The sequence below is a fragment of the Mesocricetus auratus genome, unplaced genomic scaffold, assembly GCF_017639785.1.
Source record: "Mesocricetus auratus isolate SY011 unplaced genomic scaffold, BCM_Maur_2.0 Super-Scaffold_4256, whole genome shotgun sequence".
Taxonomy (NCBI): domain Eukaryota; kingdom Metazoa; phylum Chordata; class Mammalia; order Rodentia; family Cricetidae; genus Mesocricetus; species Mesocricetus auratus.
The window spans coordinates 96,643,416-96,668,673 of record NW_024429182.1 but is presented as its reverse complement, the minus strand read 5'-3'; the positions used below and the strand labels follow the sequence as shown (position 1 = coordinate 96,668,673).

Sequence of the window (25,258 nt, the reverse complement as noted above, 5' to 3'; positions counted from 1 at the left end):
TGGAATTATATGTGCACATACACTGTTAAATACATTTGTAGTTTTAAGATCTTTTTACATTATGTGTGTGTGAAGGGGAAGAAGGGTAGACCCCAGTGTGTGGGGGTGCTCACAGAAGCCCCAGACACACCCCAGATACTGCCTTGCTTTCTAGAGCCTTACTATAAGGAAGCCAGAAGAGAGTGTCAGATCCCCTGATGCTGGAGCTACAGACAGTTGTGAACAACCTGAAGAACAGCATTGTGCTTTTCAACACTGAGTTATCTCTCCAGTCCCTAAATACATGTTTTTGTAATGACAACTAAATACCTGCCAGCTCTGGACTGTGGTACTGTTTACTGCTTTATGAGAATCTGGCTAATTGTGTATAGGGGGCTGCTTTATCAAAAAGACAAGCCAGGAACTACCATTTGCCACACATTATCCTTTCTTTCTACATTTTATGTATTAATTTTGTGTGCATGTGTTTGGGTCACTGGTGCCGCAGCATATATGTAGAGGGTAGATTACCAGTGGGAGTTAGTTCTTCTCCATGTGTGTCAGGGATTAAGTGCAGGTCCTCAGACTTGGTGGCAGACACTTTTTACCTGCTGAACCATCTCACTGGCTTCCTGTTATTCTTTGTGTTAAGGAGTTTGAGCTGGTTATACTGGCTCAAGCCTGTAATCCTAGCATTTAGGATGAGGCAGGAAACTCTCCGGGTCAAGACCAGCCTATACTCCTCAGTGAGTTAGAGGTGAGGAAGACCATCTCAAAACAAAATAAAACAACAAAAGCAAACTGAACACCAAAACAACAAAAGAAGTTTGTGAATTACCCTTCTCCTTGAGTCATTCAATTGTATGCCTCCCCGGGGGCAAGGACAGTCTGCTGTCCCTCTCTCTTACCTATTCCTGTTCCCCAGAGCACAATGAGACTGACTTGAATACCACAGAAGCAGGCAGTCCAGAGGCCTGTCTGTTCCAGTCTCCCACTGACACGAAAGGAGCTGGGCTCTTCCTCTTTCCTTCCCTTCTTCTTGAAGCACTTAACTTTGTAAGGTTACCCAACTCAAGCAGAAGGCTGGCCCCAGCCCTGCTTGGCAGCTGTGAGAGCAGGTGACCTCTCCCCCCCCCCAGCCCAGCCCCACTCTGAGCCTGGTTTCTACACTGAGCCACTCACCCAAGACCAAGGGCACTGGACAGACTGCTGCACATCTGTCTGGGCTCAGGCAGAGCCATGTGGGGCCTGTCAGGCTAGGGACAGGATTGAGAAACCTGTTCTCTATGGGGATCGTGTTTCCTTCAGATCACGCTGCTGAGAGATGGCATCCTGCCTGTCTTTTCACTTCACTGACTGAGAGCCCAGCCTTGTTAATGTACCCCCATTTAGTCATTCATCAGCCAGACAGTCTCAGATGAAGACAGCCTGCTAGCAAAAGCTTTGGACCTCTAATGGCTGGCTGCTCTTTCTTCTCACAGTTCCTATGTTCATTTGACAATTTCTGAGTCCTTGCCATTTGCTGGGTTCTTTGTTTGACACACACAGGCACGACTCCTTCTTTTGATGGAAAAGATGTGGAGCTGGGTATGGTATTGTAATCCCAGAGCTCTAATTGAGACCAGCCTGAACTACAGTGTGATGACCCTGTGTTGAGAGGGAGAAACAGTGACTGTGGCTGGGCTCTAGAGAGCAAGGATGTCTGGTGTGAAATGACACTGGATAGCTCTAAGGAAGGACCATACCACATTGGACTTTTTAAAGCCAGTGTGTATATACAGGCAGAAATGCAAACAGACATGTTTGTAGATTATAATTTTTAAAGTTTTTAGTGCTTAGTGGAAAACATGTTGGTTAACAGCTATAGTAGTATGGGAAGACTAACAAAACATGGCTGTAAACTAAATATAGGTTATTGGCAGAGCACTTGCCTAGCTTCTGTAAACTGAGTTCAATCCCTGCACCAAAAAAAGAAAGAAAGAAAGAAAGAAAGAAAGAAAGAAAGAAAGAAAGAAAGAAAGGCAACTGAAAAGTCGAAACTGATGATGTGTGGGGATTGAGCTAAGATGTTAGTAGCACAAATGGGGAGAGTTAGCTGGACTAGCCTGTAAGGGTTAGACTAGTGCTCATGCCTGATTCAGAGTCTGATACACAGTAAATATTCAACAGATAAATGCTGAGTGAATGAAGAGGACTAGGTGTGTTTAATTCAGAAAGGAAATGCTAGTGAATTTCCACTTTTCTGGTTGGAGCTCATGTGTAGATACTGTTGCCATATGCTGAAAAGAGGATTTGGAGGAATTGAGTGTGTGTGTGTGTGTGTGTGTGTGTGTGTGTGTGTGTGTGTGTGTGTTTTTCAAGACAGTCTCCACTATGTAGTCTGTTTGTCCTAGCACTCACTCTGTAGACCAGGCTGGCCTTTTTTTTTTTTTTTTCCGGCTTTTGGTTTTTGGTTTTTTCGAGACAGATTTTCTGTATTGTTTTTTGGAGGCTGTCCTGGAACTCGCTCTGTAGACCTCAAACTCACAGAGATCCACCTGCCTCTGTCTCCCGAGTGCTGGGATTAAATGCGTGCACTACTACACTGGCCCTTTTTTGTTTGTTTATTTGTTTGCTAGGTTTATTTTTATGAATTTTAATTATGTGTAGATGTGGAAACCAGAGGTGTTGGATCCCCTGGCGCTGGAGTTCCTATTTTGAACCACTTGGAATGGGTTCTGGACACTGAACTCAAGAGCCACATCTGCTCTTAACCACCAAGTAATCTCTCCAGTCCCAAAACATACTGGACTTAACCAGATGTGCTGGTGCATGCCTGTAATTCCCTGTATATGGGAGGAAGAGTCAGGTAGATCTCTTTGAGTTCAAGGCCAGCCCAATTGATGTAGAATTCCCGACTTTGTCTAACTAATTAGTAAACATGCTAGATTTGTCAATTATCTGGAAATTCTTTTGACATACTGTTTTGGTTTCTGATTTGATGGTTTTAGAAAATAAAGGATTAAGCCGGGCGTTGGTGGCACATGCTTTTAATCCCAGCACTCAGGAGACAGAGGCAGGCAGATCTCTGTGAGTTCAAGGCCAGCCTGGACTACAGAGCAAGTTCCAGGACAGCCTCTAAAATAATACAGAGAAACCGTGTCTCAAAACACACCAAAAAAAAAAAAAAAAAAAAAAAAGAAGAAGAAGAAAGGAAGGAAGGAAGGAAGAAGGAAAGAAAGAAAATAAAGGATTAAACTGGTTTACTAAGTGGCTTTGGAAAAAAAATTGACAGTTCAGGAGAGAAAACAGGTTGAACTTTGTTGAGGGTAAACACATTTATTCTAGCTCTGCACTGATGGTTGGTTTGGCTCTTGTCCCCTGATGCCCCAGCTCCAGGCATTTGCTGTCTGTGTGCCAGGATCAAGGTGTCCCGAATGTGTTTAGCTACAACATAGGTGAATGTTCTAAGAATTGATCTGGGGATTTTATCTAATTAATGTAAGTCCTGCCTGGTAAATACATTTGGCTGTCTCTGGGCCTTGGAGAGGCTGTCTGTGTATCGATCGCTGTATCTTTTTGGCTGGATGGGAAGATATTAATGATGGCATCAGAGCTACCAAAACATTCAGCTCTCTTAATTGGTAAATATGTAAATGTCTTTGTGGCTTGCAGTGGATTGAAACAAAATCTGTATCCCAGACCAGCAGAGGTCAAGGCCTGAACAACATCACTTTCTGTAATTTGATAGTTTGTGCTTCCTGAGGATTCCAGGTTTTTAAATGTAATCCTCACAGATGTCCTGAATGCTAGGACTTTGAAAGGCAAAGTAATGTTACAGAATTAGAAGGCCTGGGGTCTGCTTTTGTCATACTTACTAACCAGCTGTGTGACATTAACATGTCACAACCTTGCCAGTAACACAGCCCCCTTCACAGATAATGGCACAGAAGTTCAGGCTTCTTAAGGAAATCTCACACAGCTGCCCACTTGGGAAGTAGCCCTTATTCTTGTCTGACAGACAGGGGTCTGTGAGGCTAAAAGCCAAAGAAAGGTTGGCCTGGCCTCCCATTTCCTCTTAGGAAGCTGACCACAGGGACAGTCATTTATGCCAAGCTTATTTGGAACCCACGGGTTCCTAAGGATAAACTGCCCCAAGGTTTGCAGTCTTCTCTAGCTCTCCTGCCTGTCTAGATTCTGGCCATGCACTCCTCAAATGCTTCCTTGGCTGTGAACTCTGGCAGGCAGACAGTAAATACAGTGTGTGTCCCTTACGATGAGAAAACTCAATGCGTACACAGACTCAGTCCTGCTGGTTGCCTCCCAGCCAGTGTACACTGATTTATGCCAAGGCTACATACATCCACAGCGTGCGCTTTTTTTCCTCAGCGGCTCATATTGAGTGCTATCTTTCTTTCCAAAGTATATGGCTCTTAAAGGCTGAGTGGTTCACCTCGCATTTTTTCCCCAGTTACTTCATGTATTTCTCTTCACCTGGCTGTGAACCCTATCTGAATACACTAGATACTACCTGCTTCTCCTGCCTCCACCTTAGCAAGTCACATGAGGCTGTCTGAGCACTCCGAAGGAACAGAGTATAGAGAGAGTCTGGCCCGTTGATTGATTACTTGATTAAAGTACTGTTTATTCTCCAAAGACTACCCAGTAGGAGAGCACAGCCCTGGGCAGCAGCTGGGCCAGGAGTCTCCATTCATGTGAATGGGGGCCCTGCTAGCCTGCATAAGAATCCTTTCTGAGGCTGGGCTGAAACTTCCATCTCAATGGCCTTTTGTTTGGGGTTAGCACCCTGGCCTCCTGAGAAGGCTGTGTGTTTGACCAGGCTTTGCAGATGGACAGTGAGCAGGGATGGTGGTAAAGTACAATTAGAGGAGGCTCCTGGAATTCCCCAGAAGTTGGGGCTTGGAATACAACAGGCAGGACAGGAGGTCCTCCTTGGCTGGTGAGTGCTAGGTCACAGTCCTAGCCTGAGTCAACCAGGATTTTAGCCTCAGGTGCTCTGTGCTCCTGGAGAAGTAGATTTTGATTCAACAAGCATCTACTCATTCACTTAGTCGTTCTCTATCCCCTCTTTTTAAATTTAACCATATACCAGAAAATTCACCCCTTAGACAATTAATATCGTCTAATGCCAGAACATTTCATTACCCCAGCTCCCCCCATCTCATTAGGAATCATTTCCATCCTTCCTCCCCCCCTAGCCTTGGGCAACTGCTTGTCTGTTTCCTGTCTCTGGATTTACCCATTCTGGACACTTCACACGAATGAGATCCCAGTTTTGTATCTGACTTCCTCAGCTTAGCTTCTTTCCAAGATTCACACATGTTGTAGCACATTGTCAATATTTCTTGCCTTTTAAAAACTGAATAACATTCCACATACCATGAAATACATTTGATTAATCCATCCATCAGTTGACAGGCATGTTTTCACAATGTGAAAATGATCATCAGTTATTTTATTATGAATAAAACCGATGTCCTTTTAAATTTTTTTCCAGCTGTATTAACCTCTTTATTCTTTGAATAATTTTTCCCACAGTAATGATTTCCATGATGAAATGAGTGTCGTTCTCATAACACTTGACACAGTGAGCTGCCACTGCTGGCTAGTCCTTCATGTGGATCCAGCTCTGCCCTCTAGGACTAGGACTACCCATAAGACTCCCTTTCCTTGTTCAGATCTTTAAATGATGAGATAGTGCTACTAGGAGACAAATATTTGTAGGCCATATCATTCTACCTAAGTCTGGCTCCCTAAGCTACAGTTCCAAGTCAACATATCCTGGCCATTTTCTAATGAAAAGGCTGTGAGCATTTGGTGTCCTCTCTGAATTGCAGCGTGGTATTGTTGTTGTGAGGGGCAAGGCAGTCATAACCTTGTTAGAGATGTTATACTTCTATTAATATGGCCAGAGCCTACATCAGATTTCTTGCTTTTGTATCACTGGATTCCTATAATCTGTTAAGTTTTGATCAGGCTGAGGATCTAGACTGCTTACACTCTGTAAACATTTGATTGCATCTGTCTGTCTGTTTAGCTAGGTTTGGGGCGAAGAAGGTACAGCCACTGAAGACTCTGCTTATTACATATGTGACATTGGTGGTAGTGAGGAGACAGGTGGTCTGGGGGCTCTCTCATGCTGAGACCGGAAGAGTTGTTGTTGTTAGGGGAGAAACCTCTAAGAAACGGAACTAGTCCTAGTATAGTCTAGACTATATAGATAAGGTCTCACTAAAGGCTTTTCCTTTATGGTCCTGTCACACACTGGGTATGCTGTCCCATTTTGTGTGCAGAAAGAACAGGCCCTGGGAAGCAGAGTAAGGAGCTACAGTTCCAAGCTGCCACCCACTGCTTTGGAATCTGAAGTAAGTGTGTGATATGGACTTGCTTGTCTAATTCTCAGAACCAAATGAGATCATAAATGTCAAATGCTAAGGCACAGCAGTCAGCACAAGAAAGATGAGCCATTGAACTCCATTATTTTAGTCCATTATTTGGGCCTTTAATACTAGCTACTAGGACACAGGCAGGGTGATCACAAATTCAGGCCTACCTGGGCTACAGGGTGAGTTCATAGGCATCTTGGGTATCTGTTTGAAGTTAAAAAGGGTTGGGGACCTGGCTGAACAATTGAGTGCTACCACTTTTGTGAAAGGATGTGGGTTTAGTTCCCATCACCCACATCAGGCAGCTCACAACCACCTGTAACTTCACTTCTTGGGGATCTGATGCCCTCTTCTGGCCATGTGGACTCAGACACTAACACATTTGTGCCCCCCCCAGAGGGGGAGGAGGGGGGGGAGGGAGAGAGAGAGAGAGAGAGAGAGAGAGAGAGAGAGAGAGAGAGAGAGAGAGAGAGAGAGAGAGAGAGAGAGAGAGTGCTTACCGGGCGAGTTCAATCTCCAGTACTGATAACACAAAAACTGCATTCAAGAGTTTGCCAGATATGATGAGCCAAGTTGTTATTGTTGCTGTCCTGTACAGACATCTCAAAGGACCCATGATAGTTAATGCATTATTCGGGGTTGCAGGGCCTGTCCATTACCCTTCTCCAAGCTCACACTGAGCACTCTCCCATGGGCAAGGTCTATGTCTGCTCCGTTGCAGGCCCTCAATCCCAGCACACAGGATGGCTTTGAGAAACTGCTTCCTGGGTTCTGCTGAGTCATAAAGGCTGACCCTTTGCTTTCCCCTGTGGGTGGGGCCAGGTTTTATGGTCATCTTTGCCCAGTCTGTTCCTCACTGAAAATCTCATGTGGACTTACATGTAGCTTGACCGTAGTGATTTGCCTGCCAGTCCAGTTTGAAGAGTTGGACTCAACTACTGTTTCTCACTGCTCAATTGTGACAAACTTCCTGGCAAGCAGCCAGCTGCCCAGCTGCCCAGCTGCCCTCTGCTGCATCACAGAATACTGCTTTTGGGCCAGTAGGTGGCGCTCATAACCCTTTTCCACATCTCAGCTGCCTGGACCAAGTAGTCACTAAGGCAGCTGCTGACAGGCTATAGTCCTGGGCTGAGGTGCCACATGAGGGTGTCCTGGGCCACTCCTGTCCCTTACTTGTATTTTCATGTTTCATTCCATCTCCGTGGGAATGCAGAGGTGTTTGTATTAGGGATCCCAGGAGATTATTAGAGGAATCCTTGCTTTTGCCCATCCCTTCTGGCAGAAGAACTCAGCATCCAGAAAGTCATTCCTGTCTCACTGTTGCCTTGACCTCGCTCACATGGCACCCGCTGTTTGCCAAGTATGTGTCTGCAGCAGCTGCCTTGAAGGCCTGGATGAGCACCCACTCAGAGTCCTGCAGTCGTCAGTTCCCAGGAAGACTTTGTGCAGTGATGAATGAGCGTAGAAAAGATACTCAGAGCTCAGCGGGAAACACAGAAACTGGCCTTAAAGTGCAAAAATGACAGTATTATGAAGATCACTGAAAGGGTGAAGAACTACTCTAGATGAAACACGGGGTTTGGTCTTTATATGGAGTCTTTCTTACATTTGCATCACAGGGCTAGGATGCTGTGGAAACTTTTAGGATAACTGGAGACATTTGAACACAGTAGAATATAAGGTCAAATATGAAGTAAAATGCTCATCCTGTTCTCATCAGTTGGTTCTGGGATCCTCCATGGGTCCCCCAAACTACAGATGCCAAAGCCCTTTATATATTATGTCATAGTATTTACATAGAACCTAAAAAATATATATATATTCTTGCTTAGTTAAATCATCTCCAGATTACTTATGTATGATTTGGCATAAATGGTTGTCATACTCTATATTGTCTAGGAAATAATTACAACAGAAGTGTCTGTATATATTCAAAATAGATTCAGGGGTGCTTGTTTTTTCTGTTTTTGAGTATTTTTGGTCTGTACTTGGTTGATCCTCTGCCACATTGACTTTGGCCATTATGGCTAGTGGTTCTGTAGAAGTCTGCCCTTTGTTCTAAGAAATACATGCTGAAGTATTCGGAGATGAGGGGCCATGATGTGTGAAATTCATTCTCGTGTGGTGAAATAAAATGTATTAGAAGCCGGGCGGTGGTGGCGCATGCCTTTAATCCCAGCACTCGGTAGGCAGAGGCAGGCGGATCTCTGTGAGTTCGAGGCTGGGCTGGACCGATAGCCTCCAAAACAATACAGAGAAACCCTGTCTCATAAAACAAAAAAAATGTATTAGAACTGGGAACCTAATGAATCAAAGTGGATACATGTAAAGGATCTGTGAAGGGGTTTTTGGTGCTGTTTTACAACTGGTTTCTAAGTCTAGCAATTTAACAATAGCAATTCTATGCACATTAATATATAATAGCTATCTGTAAAGAATAGGACAAAATGGGGCTGAAGAGGAGGAAGCTCAGAGGTTAAGAGCACTGGCTGCTATTCCAGAGGTCCTGAGTTCAATTCCCAGCAACCATAACAAGATATGGTTCACTCTTCTGCATATAAGCGGGCAGAATACTATATATAAATAAATAAATCTTAAAAAAAAGAATAGGACAAAGAATGGCCACCCAGCATTGGCTTTACTTTGTTAGACTATCGAGTGAGTGTCAAGGATTCGGATCGACCCCTTCACCATTTGCCTTTGAACATGTAGAACAATTATGGTAGCAGCAGCTACTGCTTAGAAACTTTGTGCACATTCCCATAGACGATCTCCTTTGGTCATATTGGCACTCTTGTTAGGTGGCTCTGGCAGGCTGATGAGGTAAGAGCAAGAAGGTTGTGAGAGGTTAGCTGGACCTGCCTATGGGGGCATCCAGCCTGGCAGAGACAGAGACAGGCTCCTTTCTGAGTGAGTTTTTCCAAGTGAGGCTTTGTGAACCTGGTCATCTGTGTATTTAAAGATTGAACTGTTGATTCTGCAGGGCATTCATTAGGTTCCAAAACACTGAAACTAACTGTAGAAGGAAAGAACCAGGGATAAAGTATGCAAATTCACTTCAGCTAAGTTGTGGGTGCTAGCCACATGCCAGTTCTGTTCTCTCTTGCTGTTCATTCCCGAGTCTAGCCACATGTCACATTGATGGGCACTGGAAGCAGGGGCACATGGGGGGATCCCTAGAGGAGGGGGCCTTAACTGAGCTTCAGAGGCTTGTGCTCACATAGCCAATGTAAAAGAAGCCAAAGAGGCCCTGTGCCTGTCCAGGCAGAGCACCAGGCCCTTGCCGCCCTCCCCCACCTCCATCTCTGGCTGGGAGATAAGGCACAGATGGAGGCTGCCTGGGGATTCTAGCCCCAGGCGCCTTGTCTCTGCTCAGACAGAGGGCCTGGTGCTGTTATTACTGTAAACAGGGCCTTCTGGGCGGCTCCAACCAGGGTCCTGTTGCCCAGATAGTGATCATGATTGGGTCTGCATGGCTCAGTGCTTCCAGGCCTCTGATGCAGGTGGGACAGGGCTCCCCACTCTTCAGCCCCTCCCCGGCTGCAGCTGAGGGCCAGGTCCTGCAAAGGATCCGGAAATCAGTTGGAACAATGCATGATTGAAGTTCACTGGCCGCTTTGTATTGATTGGTCATAAAGAAAAAGGCAGAAGAGTGAAGTGGTGTCTCCTTTCCCTGTGAAGAGCTGTTAGTCAGAATGACTTCCACCTGCCTCTGCCTGCCTAGGACGGCTTTCCTCCTGCCGGCAGCAAGCCTCCTGAACTGCCTGTATTTGGAGGTCTTAGAGTGTCAGGTCTGCTAGGAGTCCACTTCTCAGTTTTCATTTTATAGTTTAGATGCATTTATCTTTATGTGTGTGATTGTTTTGCCTGTGTACATGTATGTACACTGTGTGTGTGTCAGTGTTTGTGGAGATCAGAAGAGAATGTTGAATTCTCTGGAACTGGAGTTACGGGTGGTTTGGAGCCGCTTGGGTTCTGGGAACCAAACCCAGGTCCCCTGCAAAAACAACATATATTTGCCTCTAACAGCTGAGCTATCTCTCCAGCTCCAGATGCTGTTCATATTTAAAATGATAAGACTTGAGCAGTGATTGCTACCTTAGAGACTTCTTTCAATTCTGTTTTTCTGTAGAGAAAAATAAGGCCCACAGAGGTAGATTTATCCCAAGCACCATATCAAGTGCCTGACAGTCATGACTTGAACCCATGACCATCAGACCTCCTGGCCATGTCTCCAAATGTACCCACCTTCTCCTGAGTCTGAGATGCCTCCCATGTATTTATACACAGGAGCCTAAGTACTTTGAAAAGGACTGTTAAACACCACAAGTCTTCCACCACAAGACAGAAGTATTGGTGGCAGATTGGTATTTGCAGGTACTAAAGAACTCCCATGTGCCAGCTGCCAGAGCAGGAATGAGGGGGATGAAGACAGTTCATTTCTGGAGTGTGCTGGTGACTGAGGAAGTCAGACAAGACAGCCAACTGACTGTTTTGATGCAGATTAGCACAGGGGACTTGGAGGCAACTAACCATCTTAGGGAAACTTGAAAGGATGAAACCTAATTTGGCTAAGGAAAAAGAGTAATACTGTGCTCACTGCTGTGAAAACAGCAGAACTTCCCATTGTAAGGAGTGTTCCAAGCAGAAAGTGAAAGCTGACCTGCCTCCTCTCCCTCCCTAGCAGAAGTGAAAAGGTCACCTCTTGGTCTTTGGCCTGCTGGCTTCTACATCCCTGGATACTAGAGGAGACTTTGTTTTTTCCTTCTTGGCTCTTAGGCTCTGCTACTGACTGACCTTGCTTGGGAATTTTAGACTGTTTGTTTGTTTGTTTGTTTTGAGACAGGGTTTCTCTGTGTAGCCCTAGCTGTCTTGGTACTTACTCTGTAGAGTAGGCTGGCCTCAAACTCTGAGATCTGCCTGCCTCTGCCTCCCAAGTACTGGAATTAAAGGTGTGCACCACCACTGCCCAGTGGCAGTTTATTTTCCATCCACAGATACATTCACTTGCTGTTTTCCTATGCCATCCTGATTTACTTAAGACATCAGGTGTGGCAGCAAGGACCCTTACCCACTGAGCCATTTCTCTCTGCCCCTCCACTTACCACTAATGTGAAGTGGGCAATGATGCTAATGGCATAGGCACAGTGTGTTATTATATCTATATATATCTATATCTATCTATATATATATCCATATATATATATATGTGCCAAGTGTTTCAACCATCATGACTTAGTATCTCTTGATGACACCCTATGTGTGACATGCAGTATACAAGAGCCTGTTGTATAGCCCTGGCTAGCCTTGAACTTACGGCAGTCCTCCTGCCTCAGCCTTCTGATTATAGTCATACACCATCATACCCACATTCTGTCCACTGTCCAACATATAAAGATAGAGAGCAGGAGCTGTTTTGGGAGGGAACAGAGAAACCAAATCGCACATTTATCTATGGGCCCTTCCTCTGTAAGTGGCAGCGGCTGTATCTGAACTGAGTCTCTTCTACCTTCTATACCCCGGGAGTTGTGCAAGCGCTGGAATTCAACTCCAGATGCCCACTGTGGTCTACTGTCTACTACCCTGAGCCATCCCCAGTTAGTATCACCCACCACTGCCCTGCCAAACAAGAGAGTTCATTAGGTAGGGCTGGCCACAAGTCTAGAGTGAGCCCAGGAAAGCCTGCTGTGCCCACCCCCTCCCCTGCACGACACGGGCTGCTCTGCCCTGACTGGCAGCCGGCATTAAGCATTCTACTCATCATCTCAGGGATGATGGAATCCTAACCTTTACGGAGACACCGTGCTCTGTCACAAGCATTGCTCTTTTTAAAAGAGATTAATTCACTTGCCGCATTTGTCCATTGGTGAAAATCGCAGGGGAGTGCAAGGGTGGCTTTTTCTGGCCTCAGAGGCCTTTTCAGCCACTCTCTGCAGGAGTCATCGCCCCGCCCCACCCCCAGCTGCCTCAGGACTTTGAAATGAGTGCCTGCTGGGCATTCACTTGTGAAACAACAAAATGAAGTAGGGAGATCTAGTTTGCGAAGTCCTAACTTTGGGGACTGCTCTGCACTGGGGGGACGCAGAGGAGACCGGTGCCCTCCCCATCCCTGACTCAGCACAAGAGGGAAAGTTGTCTGTGGTTAGGTTTGCTGTGGTGCTGGTGAGGTTATCTGTGGCTCTACCTCAGAAACCCACGGTGTGGCACGTCTCTCAGTCCTGACAACCACCTTGCATGAGAGCAGTCAGCATCCTCTCCTTCACAGCAGGTGAATACAGAGCCTGAATCTAGACACCAGGACCCTTGCTCTCTTCCACCACACCCTGGCTCAAGAATGCAAAGAATGATGCTCAGTCAGGAGCTGGGCTTGGGAGCTCGTCTCACCGAAGAACACCACGGTTCGCCTTCTGTGACTGAGGGGGTTTGCAGAGCCCTTCCCTGCCATAGGTCCTCACTGAACTCACTAAAGCTCAGTGAGAGGCTATGTCTACTTAGGGTGTTGGGCTAGTAGGTGGCAGAGATTAGAACTAGACTAGACATGGGGCTCCTGGCTCTTCCCTGTATTGTTTTTTTGTTATTGTTTGAGACAGTGTTTTGCTATGTATCTCAGGCTGGCCTTGAACTTGCAGCAATTCTACTACCTCCCAATGAGAGGCGTGTACTACCATGTTGCACTGGCCTTAAATTGTTTCACTAAAATGATAGCAAGTCTAAAGGACATATACACACACAAGAGTATCTTCTCCTAAAAACTAACCAGAACTCTTCACAGTAAAGACAGCCCCATATATAAGTAGTTCATAATTGTTTATCATCACAAATTAAAAACAGCAATATATCCTGTTTACTCCTTAGAATTATAATCCCAGCATGCAGGAGGCTGAGATAGGGGGTTCATGAGTCAAGGCCAACCTGGACTGCTTAGCAAGTTCAAGGCTGGTAAAGGCAACATAGTAAAACTTGTTTCAAAAAGAACAAACAAAAACAAAGAAACCTATATTGCCAAGTGTTCCAAGAAGAGGCCTGCACAGAACACCCCTGTCCTGCTGGTATAAAGGTCCACAGAGCAGTCATTATCCTGGTGGATGCTGGCACTGTTTATTCATATCATATACATCATGCCCTATGACCCAGAGGCCCCATTCCCAAGGAATGGTCACATAGGTCCCAGGAAACATGGGAGAGGATATCCTTTGAACATTGTTTTTGGTGACTACCTGGGCGTGGCTGTCCCTGGGGGAGGGAAGAGAAGAGTGTGATAAATTATTCTGGTCCCCTGTCCCTGATGTACCTAGTTCATGGCCATGGATGTTAAAGCAGCTAAAAACCCTGCGTATACATTATTTGGGTGGGGGGCTCCTCTTGAGCAAACATTTGACTTTGAAGCTTAAGAGTGTAGATGAAGTACTGGTCCTCACTGTGATTAACCTCCCTTCATCAGTCCAGGTAGAATAGAAGGTCAGGACTGGGTGGCGAAAATCTTCTGCCCTTTTCTCATATGGACATCTGCCTGGTAGATGGACCATGTTTGTATGTATGTGTTTTTAGAGAGGGACTTGCTACATTCCAGACTGGCCTAGAACTCACAGAGAACCTCCTGCCTAGGCCTGAGGATTATAGGCATGAGCCACCATGCCTGACTAAATTGAATTCTTGATTTTTGTCTTTGATTTCCTGCCTGGGTCCTCCTAGAGCAGACCCCATGTCTTGCCCATATCTTGAGTCTAGAACAGGACCTTTCCATTGGTTGGCTGAAATCAGTTTCGTCTTCACCTTTTGTGTTCTATGAAGAGGGGTACTGTCTGGAGGTAGGCTGATTAGTTGAGGAGAACCCATTACCAACTTGCCATGTGACCTTTTACTTACAAGTCATTTTCCCTCCTCACCTATTACAAGAGTTTACTATCTGCTCCTTAAGCTTGTAAAGAGTAAATAAACTCAGGAACAAGAAGTTCCAAGAGGGCAGGCCATGCTCTACAAGGTGTTAAGACATGGCGTTGTTCACCTGTCCCTGTCTGACCACTGTTATAGGAACCAGGACCCAGAATTCAGATTTACATTGATGTATTTTAGACCTTGAATTTGTTGGTTTACTTGACAGTCAATGGACTCCTATATGCTAGGCACCTGGCATGTAGATCCCTAGGTGTGCATGGGTTCTAGTGAGAACCTGACTTAGCATTTCTGAAATTCTTTCCATCTTTCTTTGGGTTGAAGGATTTGTATTTTCCAAACAGCCATGATAAAATAAATACAGTTGAGGAATGTGATCTTTTTGTGAACAGGGAACTATCTGAATAAGCCTGTTAGATCTTCTGTGCTAAACACAGGGAAGTTAAGGGAGAGGGTGTGGTCACCAAGTTTTTTTCCTCAATGTATGTTTTTATTTAAATTAGAAACATGCATGCTTCGCATGTCAATCTCAGCTCCCTCTCTTACCCCTCCTCCCTTGTCTCCCTCCACTGGTCCACTCTCAGCCCCCCACCCAATCCCCACATCATTCCCCAGGGAGGGTGAGGCCCCTGGAGGCAGACTTTTGACATGGCAAAGGGGCTGAGGTTTTTGGCCCAGGGAAGTAGAAATGTCATACTATCACTATTAAGATAGAGAAGGCAAATTCCCTTTCAAAAGGCTTGAGAGGATGACAGTAGGGAGCTGGGAATGAGAATGGCAAGGGGCGCCTCTGGTGAAGAGAGTGATCTTAGGCCAGGATTGGGGATTAGAACTCAAAGGACTCTGTTTCCAGATTCATCCAGCCTCCATACTTGTGTTTGTCTGTTCTCTTGACATAGTGTTCTCACTATGTTATCCACGCTGGCCTTGCACTAACTAAATGTCCTAGGTACTTTTCTGTGATTATTTACACTCCTGTCCATGATAAGCCACACCCTGAAAATAATCTTCTGTATCTTGCCAGGCTGTTGTCAGAAGGTGCAGATGTCAACGCCAGGCACAAACTTGGCTGGACAGCATTGATGGTGGCAGCCATCAGCAGAAATGACAGGTAAGAATCACCTTCCATTCAGGGCCCCCTGAGACAAGTCTCCGGCTGCTTGCCCACCCTTGCCCCTGCTGTCTCCTTCAGAGGCAGGAAGGCTGAGGCAGGCAGTCCAAGTTGTGGGATTACATCAGGGATGTGGGGAGTCACATGTGGTTTCTGATCACAGCAGTACCGTTCATTGCCTTTGTGACCTTAGGCAAGTCACTAGTGTTATCATAGCAGCCGTGTGTGTGTGTGTGTGTGTGTGTGTGTGTGTGTGTGTGTGTGTGTGTGTGTGTGTACCATATTAAGAAACCTTCAGTTACTGCCTCTATTGAGAGGATCTGGAGATTTTCATCCCTTCCTCCTGTTGGTGGCTGTGATGTTTTCTCACTACTTTCCCCTTCATTCAAGGTTATAGCTATTAAGTAAAGATTAAAAGTAGGGACTGGAGGGCTATCTCAGTCACTAAAGTACATCAGGACCTAAAAGTTTGGAGCCAAGTATATCAGTAAGCCAGTACTGTGAGGATTGCAGGGACAGAGACAAATAAATCCCAGGGACTCTTTGGCCAACCACTCTGAGTCAATAAATTGTAAGATTGGTGAGATAAGGATCCTGCCTCAAAAAGTCAGGTGGATTGGGCTAGGGGTGGTGGCATAGATCTTAAATCCCACCATTTAGGAGGCTGATGGATCTCTGAATTTGAGGCTAGTCTGGACTACATAGCTAGTTCTAGACCAGCCAGGCCTATATAATGAGACCCTGTCTCAGAACTTTAATAAATAAATCAGTGAACCTAATATTTGCCTCTTGCCTCCATATAGGCATACGCAGGCATATGTACATACACAACACACACCAGAAGTAGCATAGGTAACTATTTGTAACTTTTATTTGGGTGGGAAGGGTCAAGCAGGGTTTCTCTGTGAAGCCCTAGTTGTCCTGGAACTCGCTCTGTAGACCAGGCTGGCCTCAGATTCTGAGATCCACCTGCCTCTGCCTCCTGAGTGTTGAATTAAAGGCGTGTGCCATCACGCCTGGCCTTATTTGTATTTCCTAGCCACCCCTCAGAATATGAATTGTTATACGCATTTTGCAGTTGAGAAAGTTGAAGTCACAAGGGCGGGCTAACCCAGCATGCACAGTGTACATTCTCTTCCATGTGTCAGCACTCCAGCCCAAGCTGTCTGGCTCTGTCCCGGGGTCTCTAGAAGTCTGGTGGGATGAAGTGCGCAGTCATTCCAGCTGTAATTGTATGAAAAAAATTATGCAGCAACAACCAAATGTTTTTAGACTTTATCATCCCTGATAAAGCCCTGAACCTAGGGCTTCAGGCATGTGCAACAAGCACTTTACCGTTGAGACACACCAGCTTCTACAGGGATGCTTTCAGAGAAGTGCCGGACCCTTTAGTAGCAGCTACTCAAGCTTGTAGTTGGAGGCACCGATTTTAATTCTCCAGTCAAGCACGTCTTTAAGGCTCTTATTGCCAGTTCTGGCCACTATGGAAGAATCTGAAATGTGGAGAAAAGCCACAAATTGGGATTTTCAAATTTTAGGTGATCTGCTTCAAATCACCTGAAGACATAGCTCTCCTTGGTATAACTCTCTCTCTGTTCCTATCGTGAACTTGGTCTGGGTCACTCAGTTTTCTTATTTGCCGTCTCCAGCCCCAAGCATTTATTCTTTAAAGATAACAGATAATTGCTGATGTTGTAGCCCAATGGTGGACTGCTTACCTGGCATGCTTAAAGCCCTGGATTCAATCTTGAGCACCACAAAAGTAAGAAGAAGGAACTATGTATACTTTGCTTTTGAGAGAATTCAGTGTGATTATGTGTTTCTCTCCATGAGACATTATTTTTTATAAACATTCAGTAAATGTGTGTTCTTGGACTTTGCTAATCTTTGAAGAACCAAACCTTGGGGAGTGGGACTGGAGTGATAGTGGTTAAGAGCTCTGGCTACTCTTCCAGAGGACCCAGGTTCAATTCCCAGCTCACAACTATCTGTAACTCTTGGGTATTGGCACCCTCAGAAATATATGCAGGCACAGCACCAATGTATATAAAATAAATAAATACAATCTTTAAAAACTTGGGGTGTTCACAATTTAATATGGGAAGAAAGTGCAAGTAAAGAGAATAGGACAGTAGGTGATTTGGATGCAGGATCTGCAGGGTGTGAGGTGGGTGGGTGAAGAGATCTGTCTGGAAGCAGAATAAATGGCTCACTATTTCTTACGAGACAAATTAAAAAAATGTGTCTGCTACAGGTTACAAATGGTGAGTTGCTACTCTCTGGTGCCCAAGTACACATATTATCTCTTTATGCCCGAGCACACATGTTATCTCCCACATTATTTTCCACTATTGATTCTACACCCAACTACCCATTGTCTTGCCCAGTCTGCAAGTTTTTCCATATGTGGGGAAGAGCCAGTGATGGTGAAGCAGATGGTGTGTTTCTTCTGTGTGTGGTATTTCTTCAGAGTTGGGACTAAGTAGGAAATAGCATTCTTCTGAAGAACACTCTCAATTAGTGACCAGATAGCTAGAGGATGTGCTTTTGGGGACACTGCTCTCTCTCTGAGTTTAATGAAGTGCTGGTTTAACTGATTGCTTTGTCCTTCTCCAGGGGCATTAGCAAATCAGTGACGCCTATTGAGCAAAATGAGTGTTGGCTTTTACTTACTTGGCTTCTAAGACTATTACTAGTTGGTTTTGGATTTTTTTTATCTTCGTAAACATTTTTCCATACATATATATTATGTTTGTTATACATTGGGCATAGCCTTGAACTCTCCCTTTGCTTTGTTTTGTCTTGTAACTAATGCTGGAAATTGAACCTAGGGTCTTCTTTTGGGATGGAGGTTCAGGTTGAGAGAGGGTCTCATGTAGCCCAGAATGACTTGGAACTCCTTATCCTCCTGCCTTAGCCTCTTGACAGTTGGGATTTAGGTGTGTGCCACCATGCCCAGCCTAATTACTGGCATCTTGTTTTTAAATATGGGTGGGTAAAAAGGTTATATACAGTGTGTACATACATGTGCAGGTGTACTCCTTGATGTATGTACAAATGGAGACTAGAAGTCAATGTTGGGCCAGGCAGTGATGGCGCACACTTTTAATCTCAGCACTCAGGAGGCACAAGACAGGTGGATCTCTTCCATTATCCAACTTTTTATTGAAAATAGCACTTGTCTGGTTATGTTTATTTATTAATGTCACAAAAATTGGGGTCCCTACTTTTTGCTATGTCCGTGAAATAATATCAATGATAAACAGATCTCTGTCATAGAATTCTTTGACAAAGGTATTAAGGGTAAGCAGAGAGGCACTGCCCCTTCATTCAAGGCTGACGACAGGGAACTCCTGCTTCCTTTAGATGTTTGCAGCCTGTGGACCAAAGAGAGCCCAGTTCACCCTCAGGCATCAGCTTAACATGTTAAGTCCATCGGGATCTAAAACATAATCACCTCAAATCTTTAAGGAGCTTAACTGCTCATCAGTTGAGATTTCTGAATGCATTTATTTTATTTAGCTTTGAATAGGAAACGCAGTGTCATCACTGTAAATTTTATAAGTACACACAAAAGCTTAATTTAAGATTTACTCCTTTGTTTTATTTATAAAAAGGTTTAGAAGTGACTTAATTAAATACAAATATATATCAAAGACTTAAAACTGGATCAAGATCAAAATAATATTTTTAAAAGGAAAGATAATTGTATCAGGATATTGAACCAGAGGCTTTCTTTTCTAAAAGTAGGTTATTTGTGTAAAAATAATATTGAGAAGAACGTGGCAGTCTCTTGAATTCCTTCTATCTAGAGATTAGTTCTTGAGTCATAGTTAACGTAAGTGGGAGTTTGCTGTATTGACTGTAAATTAAGTAACTAATAAAGCTAAATATCAATTCAGAGTTTTGGTTCTTGTGGAGAGAGGCACCTTGTTCTGAAGTTGTTTTAATATTACATCATACACCCTGCAAACCCTTTAAACCCTCACATGTCAGGTGCTGATGTGCTGAGCCTCATGAACATTCAAAGAGTAAGCAACCACAAGTTTCGTTCTAAAACACATTACTTGAGGGAGTGGGAAAATGGTTTGGCCAGTAAAATCTGACTGCATAAGTAAGAAGATCCACATATAAAGCTGGGCAGCACAGTGCATCCACCTGCCTGTAATTCCAGCTCTGGTAAGGCAAAAATAGGCAGGTCCCAGAGCTTGCTGGCCTGCCCTGGAGAGCTCCAGGGTCAATGAGTGATCCTCTTTCAAAAACAAGGTAGAGAGCATTGAAGAAGACATTCAATATCAGCCTCTAACTTCCACACACATGTGCCCATGTATACATAGCACATTCACACACACAGTTTGACTGCTCATATCAAGGACTTGAGTAATATAATGGCCATTGTCCTCAATAGCCAAAGACTTACTAACACTCTACTGGACCATCCCTTAGTCAGCCCTAGTAACAGCTTGGGTAGAATAGTAACAGTAGCAGTCACTGGTTTCTGAGCCCTTGATGAGCCTCCTGCCACAAGGCACTTGTTTAGCCTGAGTCCGGATGCCCGATTCTGTGTTGCACTCTGACCCAGCCAAACTAAAGGCTACGCCACACGGTCCTGGGATGATCACTTTGACTTAGAATAGCCTTCACCAGCTAGTGCAAATATATGGAGCTTTCAGTGAAATTCAATTAGTCTTTCTCTAAGAAGGAAAAGAAATCCAATTTTACCAAACATGGACAGACGGTGGACAGCACTTTGATGTTACAACCTCTCAGTGATGCTTTACTTAGTCACAAGTTCATAAGCAAGAAGGCTTAATTACTTGGGAAAACACAGGATTAAAGCTGGACACAATGTCTGAGTATCCACTGTCGAGCGACTCGATTCGAACCTGTGCACCCAGTTCGTGTGTGGTGAAAACTTTGATGTGTGGGATGACAAGCTGAAAGTCATGACCTGCTTGGAGAAGCTCCTTCAGATGGCAGTTGCAGGATATGTAGGCGGAGAGGCAGGGTCTGCCGGGCCTGTTTGCTCAACTTTGATGTCCAAGCAGCCACAGGCTCCACTATTTGCTCTTTCACTGGAGGATGGATTGGGATCCTCCCACCTTTCCCAGTGGACAATGGCCACTGATGGAGTGTGACGACTGTTGACCATTCCAGAAGCCTGGTGAACCAGAACAGGCTTTGGGAAGTGCAGAGCCCAGGGGCAGGGGGTGTTTTTAAGACAGTCGTTTCTCCAGATGTAGCTTTCCTTAAAGGCCTGGGGTGGTTGGAAGCATGCAGTGGAGATAAAAATGGTTATCTATTAGCAGACACCAAGTACAACCTGATCTTAAGGTCCAATAGGCCAAGGATATTTGAAAATTGAAAGTTTAAGTCTTTCTTGTTCCCTTCATCAGAGTCTATGTGCAGAGAGAAGCGGTGGTTTAAAAAAAATGGCATGGTTTAGATCATTTTAGTTTCTAATTCCTCAGAAAACAAGCTGTGAAAACATATGTCTGATAAGGGAGTAGTATTAGAATATATAAAGAACTTTTACATCAAAAAACAAGCAACTAAAATTTTTTAAAGTGGGCAAAAGACTTGAGATGTTTCATTTAAATAAGGACACATGAAAAGATACAGCATTAATCATTAGGGAAACAGAAATTAAAATTATATTGATATGCAGACAGTACTAAGGCCTGGTAAAGTTGTAAAAAGAATTGCCATGTGTTGCTTGTAGGACATATAATGATACAGCCACATCAGAAAACACTTGGGCAGTTTTACAAAAGGAGAGCAAATGTGTGCCACATAGCACAGAAATACCAGCTCCTAGAGAAATAAGGTATTTGTCCTGGAGAAATAGGACTTATATACAGATATCTGTAGCTGCTTTATTCATAGAACAACCAAAACCTGGAAGTCACTCAAGTGTTCATCAAGTAGCAAATAGACAAATTGTGGTACATCCATACAGTTGTATAATATTCCATAATTTAAGGGTTGAGGGCAAGGGAAGCTGGTGTTTAAGAGCACATACTGGTCTTACAGAGGATCTGAGTTCATTCAGTTACCAGCATCCATATCAGGCAGTCACAAACACCTGTAAAGCAGATCCAGATCCAACACCCTCTTCTGGACTCTACATGCATCTGCATGCCCCCCCAACACATACACATTACATAACTCAAAATAAATCCTTTTGGTTTACGGTCTCATTATGTAGGCCTAGCTGACTTCAAATGAGATGTTTTCTCTGCTTCCTTTAAAGGTGTGCACCACCATGCCCCTAGCAATACATCTAAATCCTTTTTTTTTTTTTAAGAGAACAAGGACATTAGGTCTCGAGATGGTTAAAACCTGGCCATGTATGCACATCCATATAACCTCAATATTGAAGAGTTTGAGACACATAGGTTCCTGGAGCTCACTAGCCAGCCATCCTAACTGAGATTCCACTTTCAGGTACCATGAGAGACTGTCACAGGGAATAAAACAGAATGCCACAGAGGATGACACCCAAGTCCTCCAGTTTCTGCGTGCACAGCCACACTCTGTCCACTTGCACACACAAAGTGGGGGGGACAGGAGCCACTCATATATGCAACAAAAAAACTTCTTCAAAAACCTTATGCTGTAGTAAAGTCGAACCAAAAGCCATCTATTGTAAATTCCATTTAGGACATATTCTGGGAAAGGTCGTTTTCTAGGGACAGAGATCAGATAAGTAGTTGAGTTTGGAAATGCAAAGGGTATAAAGAAACTTTTAGGATGGGAAATAATTCAATATTCTATATCTTTTGGTTAGTTGGTTGGTTGGTTGGTTGGTTTTCAAGACAGGTTTCTTGAAAAAGGTAGCCCTGGCTGTCCTGTTATTCACTGTGTAGACCGGGCTGGCCTCAGACTCACAGAGATCCACCTGCCTCTGCCTCACAAATGCTGGGATTTAAGGCATGTGGCACCAACCTCCAGCTTAAGTCATACATTTTGAAAAGTTGTCCTCAGCTACAAAGTGAGGTTAAGACCTATCTGGTTACGTCTATGTTGGTGGTATCCAGCAATAGAATGCTGTGTTATGTTGGTTGGTAGAGAATGAAGGTCAGTGATCTCATGAAGTATTGCTACTGATGAATCATGAGAGTCATCTTTGTCACAGCTTGTATTGGGTTTACCTATGCTCACAAGGTTTACCTATGCTCACAAGGTATATGACTCTTCCAGTGAGGAGAAAGTCTGAACTATTAGGTGGGGGTGTTGCCTTTCCCCCACCATTCTTGGGCTCCTTACCCTTAGGCTACTGGTCAGTTGAGACCCCTAAGTAGTGAGGCTGTTACTAGGAGCCTGAAAGAGAACCGTGGTGTAGACATTCAGATTTGAATCTTCTTGAGCCTGCTTGTTTTTGCAAGCTCCTGCCTCAGAGAAGGTGAGAGTCAGAGAGAGAGAGGAAGGACCCCAGCAGAACTGCTTGAAATTCCCCATGAGATCCTCCCTCCTCCTCCTGCCTTTGCCCACCCCCACCCCCAAGTGCACTTCATCAGCATCGGAAGGACTGGTTCCCGGCACTGCCTGCCCTGCTTGGCTGGCGTCCCTGAGGAACTGAGCTAATGAGTGGATAACACGCATTTGCCAAGGCCTTCCTGGATGTGGTACCTGGGCTTTGTTAATTTTCAGATGCTGCCATCCTTGGCTGATGACCATTTAATTCTCTTTCAGAACAGTTATTTATTTTTAGCATTTGCTTATTTTCCCTCCACCTCACCCAGGGAAGAGGACCATTATGTTCTGTCTATAAGAAACCAGCAGTCCCTGCCAGGGTGCTGTCCCGTAGAGAAGGCTCTATAGGCCTCTCCCTTGTGCACCCAGAGGCTCCACAGGTGGTCTTGGTGCCAGCAAGCTGGTGCTGCCCTTGCTGGACTCTGGCACCTCCTTTGCTGCTGTCTGGATCAGAGGTAGATTAGGCAAGGCATCCCTGTCCCTATACTTTGGCAGGAAGAGGAGCTGGTAGGATCTAGGACCAGAGAATGCTAAGGGAAGACTCTGAGGGTTTCTATTGCTGAGATGGAACACCGTGACCAAAGCAACTTAGGTTTGGGGAAAGGGCTTATTTGACTTATACCTCCACATCATTGTTCATCATTGAAGGAAGTGAGGACAAGAACTCAAACAGGACAGGAACCTGGAGGCAGAAGCTATTACAGAGGCCAAGGGGGAGTACTGCTTACTGGCTTAATTCCTCTGGCAAGCTCAGCCTACTTTCTTCCAGAACCTAGGCCCATCATCCCAGGGATGACACCATCCACAATGGGCTGGATCCTACCCCATCAATCACTAATTAAGAAAGTGACCTATAGGCATATCTTATGGAGGCATTTTCTTAACTGAGGGTCCCTTCTCTCAAATAACTTTAGTCAAGTTCACTAAAAACTGTGTCAATTTGACATAAAATTATGGAGCACAAAGACCTTCCTCTCTGGCTGTGACCACCTGTCTAGCACAGGTGTATCCAGTTTTCCTCCCTAGACATTTGAAGATGACAACACTGTATCTCAATGTCCCAAGGTTAGACATCCCTAGCTAGTATGTGATCAGTTGTGGGCTCTAGAGTCCAGTGTTGAGTTCAGATTTAAAGTCTGCCTTTTACTCACTAGGTGCTTGACTTTTATGTAATTATTTCCCCAGCTGTAAAGTCAGATAATAAACAGGTCTACCTAAAAGCTGTGAGTTTTAAACATAGAAGTATGCATGAAGTGTTTAGAACAGGGCCTGCTCTATAGCAAGCTGTGGTGGGGTTAAGTGCCTTCATTATTATTATGGGCCTCCCCAGAAGGGCTTTCAGGTAAGCCTATCTTAGATGTGGTAGCAATAGTGCCTGCCTCATCAGTAACTCTTAGGTGACTAGGAATCAGTAGGGCTCTGGGATTCTTTTTCCACCCCTTTCCCTCTAAGAAGCTGAGCCTATAGCAGGGGATCCCTGAGTAAGATTCCTTGATATGTAGCCGGCCCTTGTCCCAAGCGGTCCTCTGTCCAATTAAGGGCAGTGCCCAGTATTTCCCAGCAAGGAAGGGTGGGCAAGGGTGCTGGCCAAGTGCCTGGAATGCCAGTGCCATGCCCCCAGAAAAGTATTCAGTGCTTGATGGTTCTCCACTGCTGCTGCTGTGGCCGATTATCTCTGAGTAACAAAGAATCATTTCTAATCCCATTTGGAATCGTTGTTCATGATAATCCTGTTTTGTAGTAATGATATTCCAATTGCAGCATGCTCCCGTTTCTAGTTTGGCAGATGCATGACTCGACCTCAGGCAACCCAAGACACTGCTCGATGGAAAACTGTGCCAGCTCATTTGCCTAACGTGACAGGATCAGTCCCTCCCCACCCTGCTTCAATTCTGTATCCTATCCTGGAGTTGTGTGTTCAGTGCTCTTTCTTCTGGAGAGTGTCAGTTGGGGCAGGGAGGCATTCAGTGCCATCTGGTTCAGCTTCTGAGGAAAGGCTGTTCATTTGGGGGACTGTGATATGGTCCAGACCCATACCTCTTCTTTAAGAGACATCTTCCAGTGCATCTGTGCCATAAGCTACTTATGCGAATAGGGCTCCCAGGCTGGAGAGGCAGGGTTCTGAATTAGATAAGGCCAGTGTGTCAAGTTTCAGCAGTGTAACATCTACATGAGTAAAATATGGTGGGGAAACAATATAATAAATGGTGAATGACCTGGTTGGTTGTTTATATATGAATGGACATAAGACTACAGAGCCAGAGTCAAGTGATGAACTATGGGGCCGTGTTCTGTACATCACTGATTTCATTGAGGCCAATCAAACTGGCAGATTAAATGATGTGCAAAGACACAGTGATAGGCTAGGTGAAAGAACATTATCTCAGTGGTTTATAGCAGTGGTTAAATTGGT

At 44.7% G+C, this 25,258-nt stretch overlaps 1 protein-coding gene across 4 annotated transcripts in view; it reads left to right on the top strand.

The window, feature by feature from the left end:
- Positions 1-25,258, top strand: part of Clpb (caseinolytic mitochondrial matrix peptidase chaperone subunit B) — a 118,199-nt gene that overhangs the window by 6,710 nt on the left and 86,231 nt on the right. For all 4 annotated transcript variants that reach the window (XM_040757716.1, XM_005074025.4, XM_040757725.1 and 1 more), the window contains exon 3: positions 15,283-15,369. In XM_040757716.1, the coding sequence (XP_040613650.1) occupies positions 15,283-15,369 (87 nt within the window). The remainder of the gene's footprint in view (positions 1-15,282; positions 15,370-25,258) is intronic.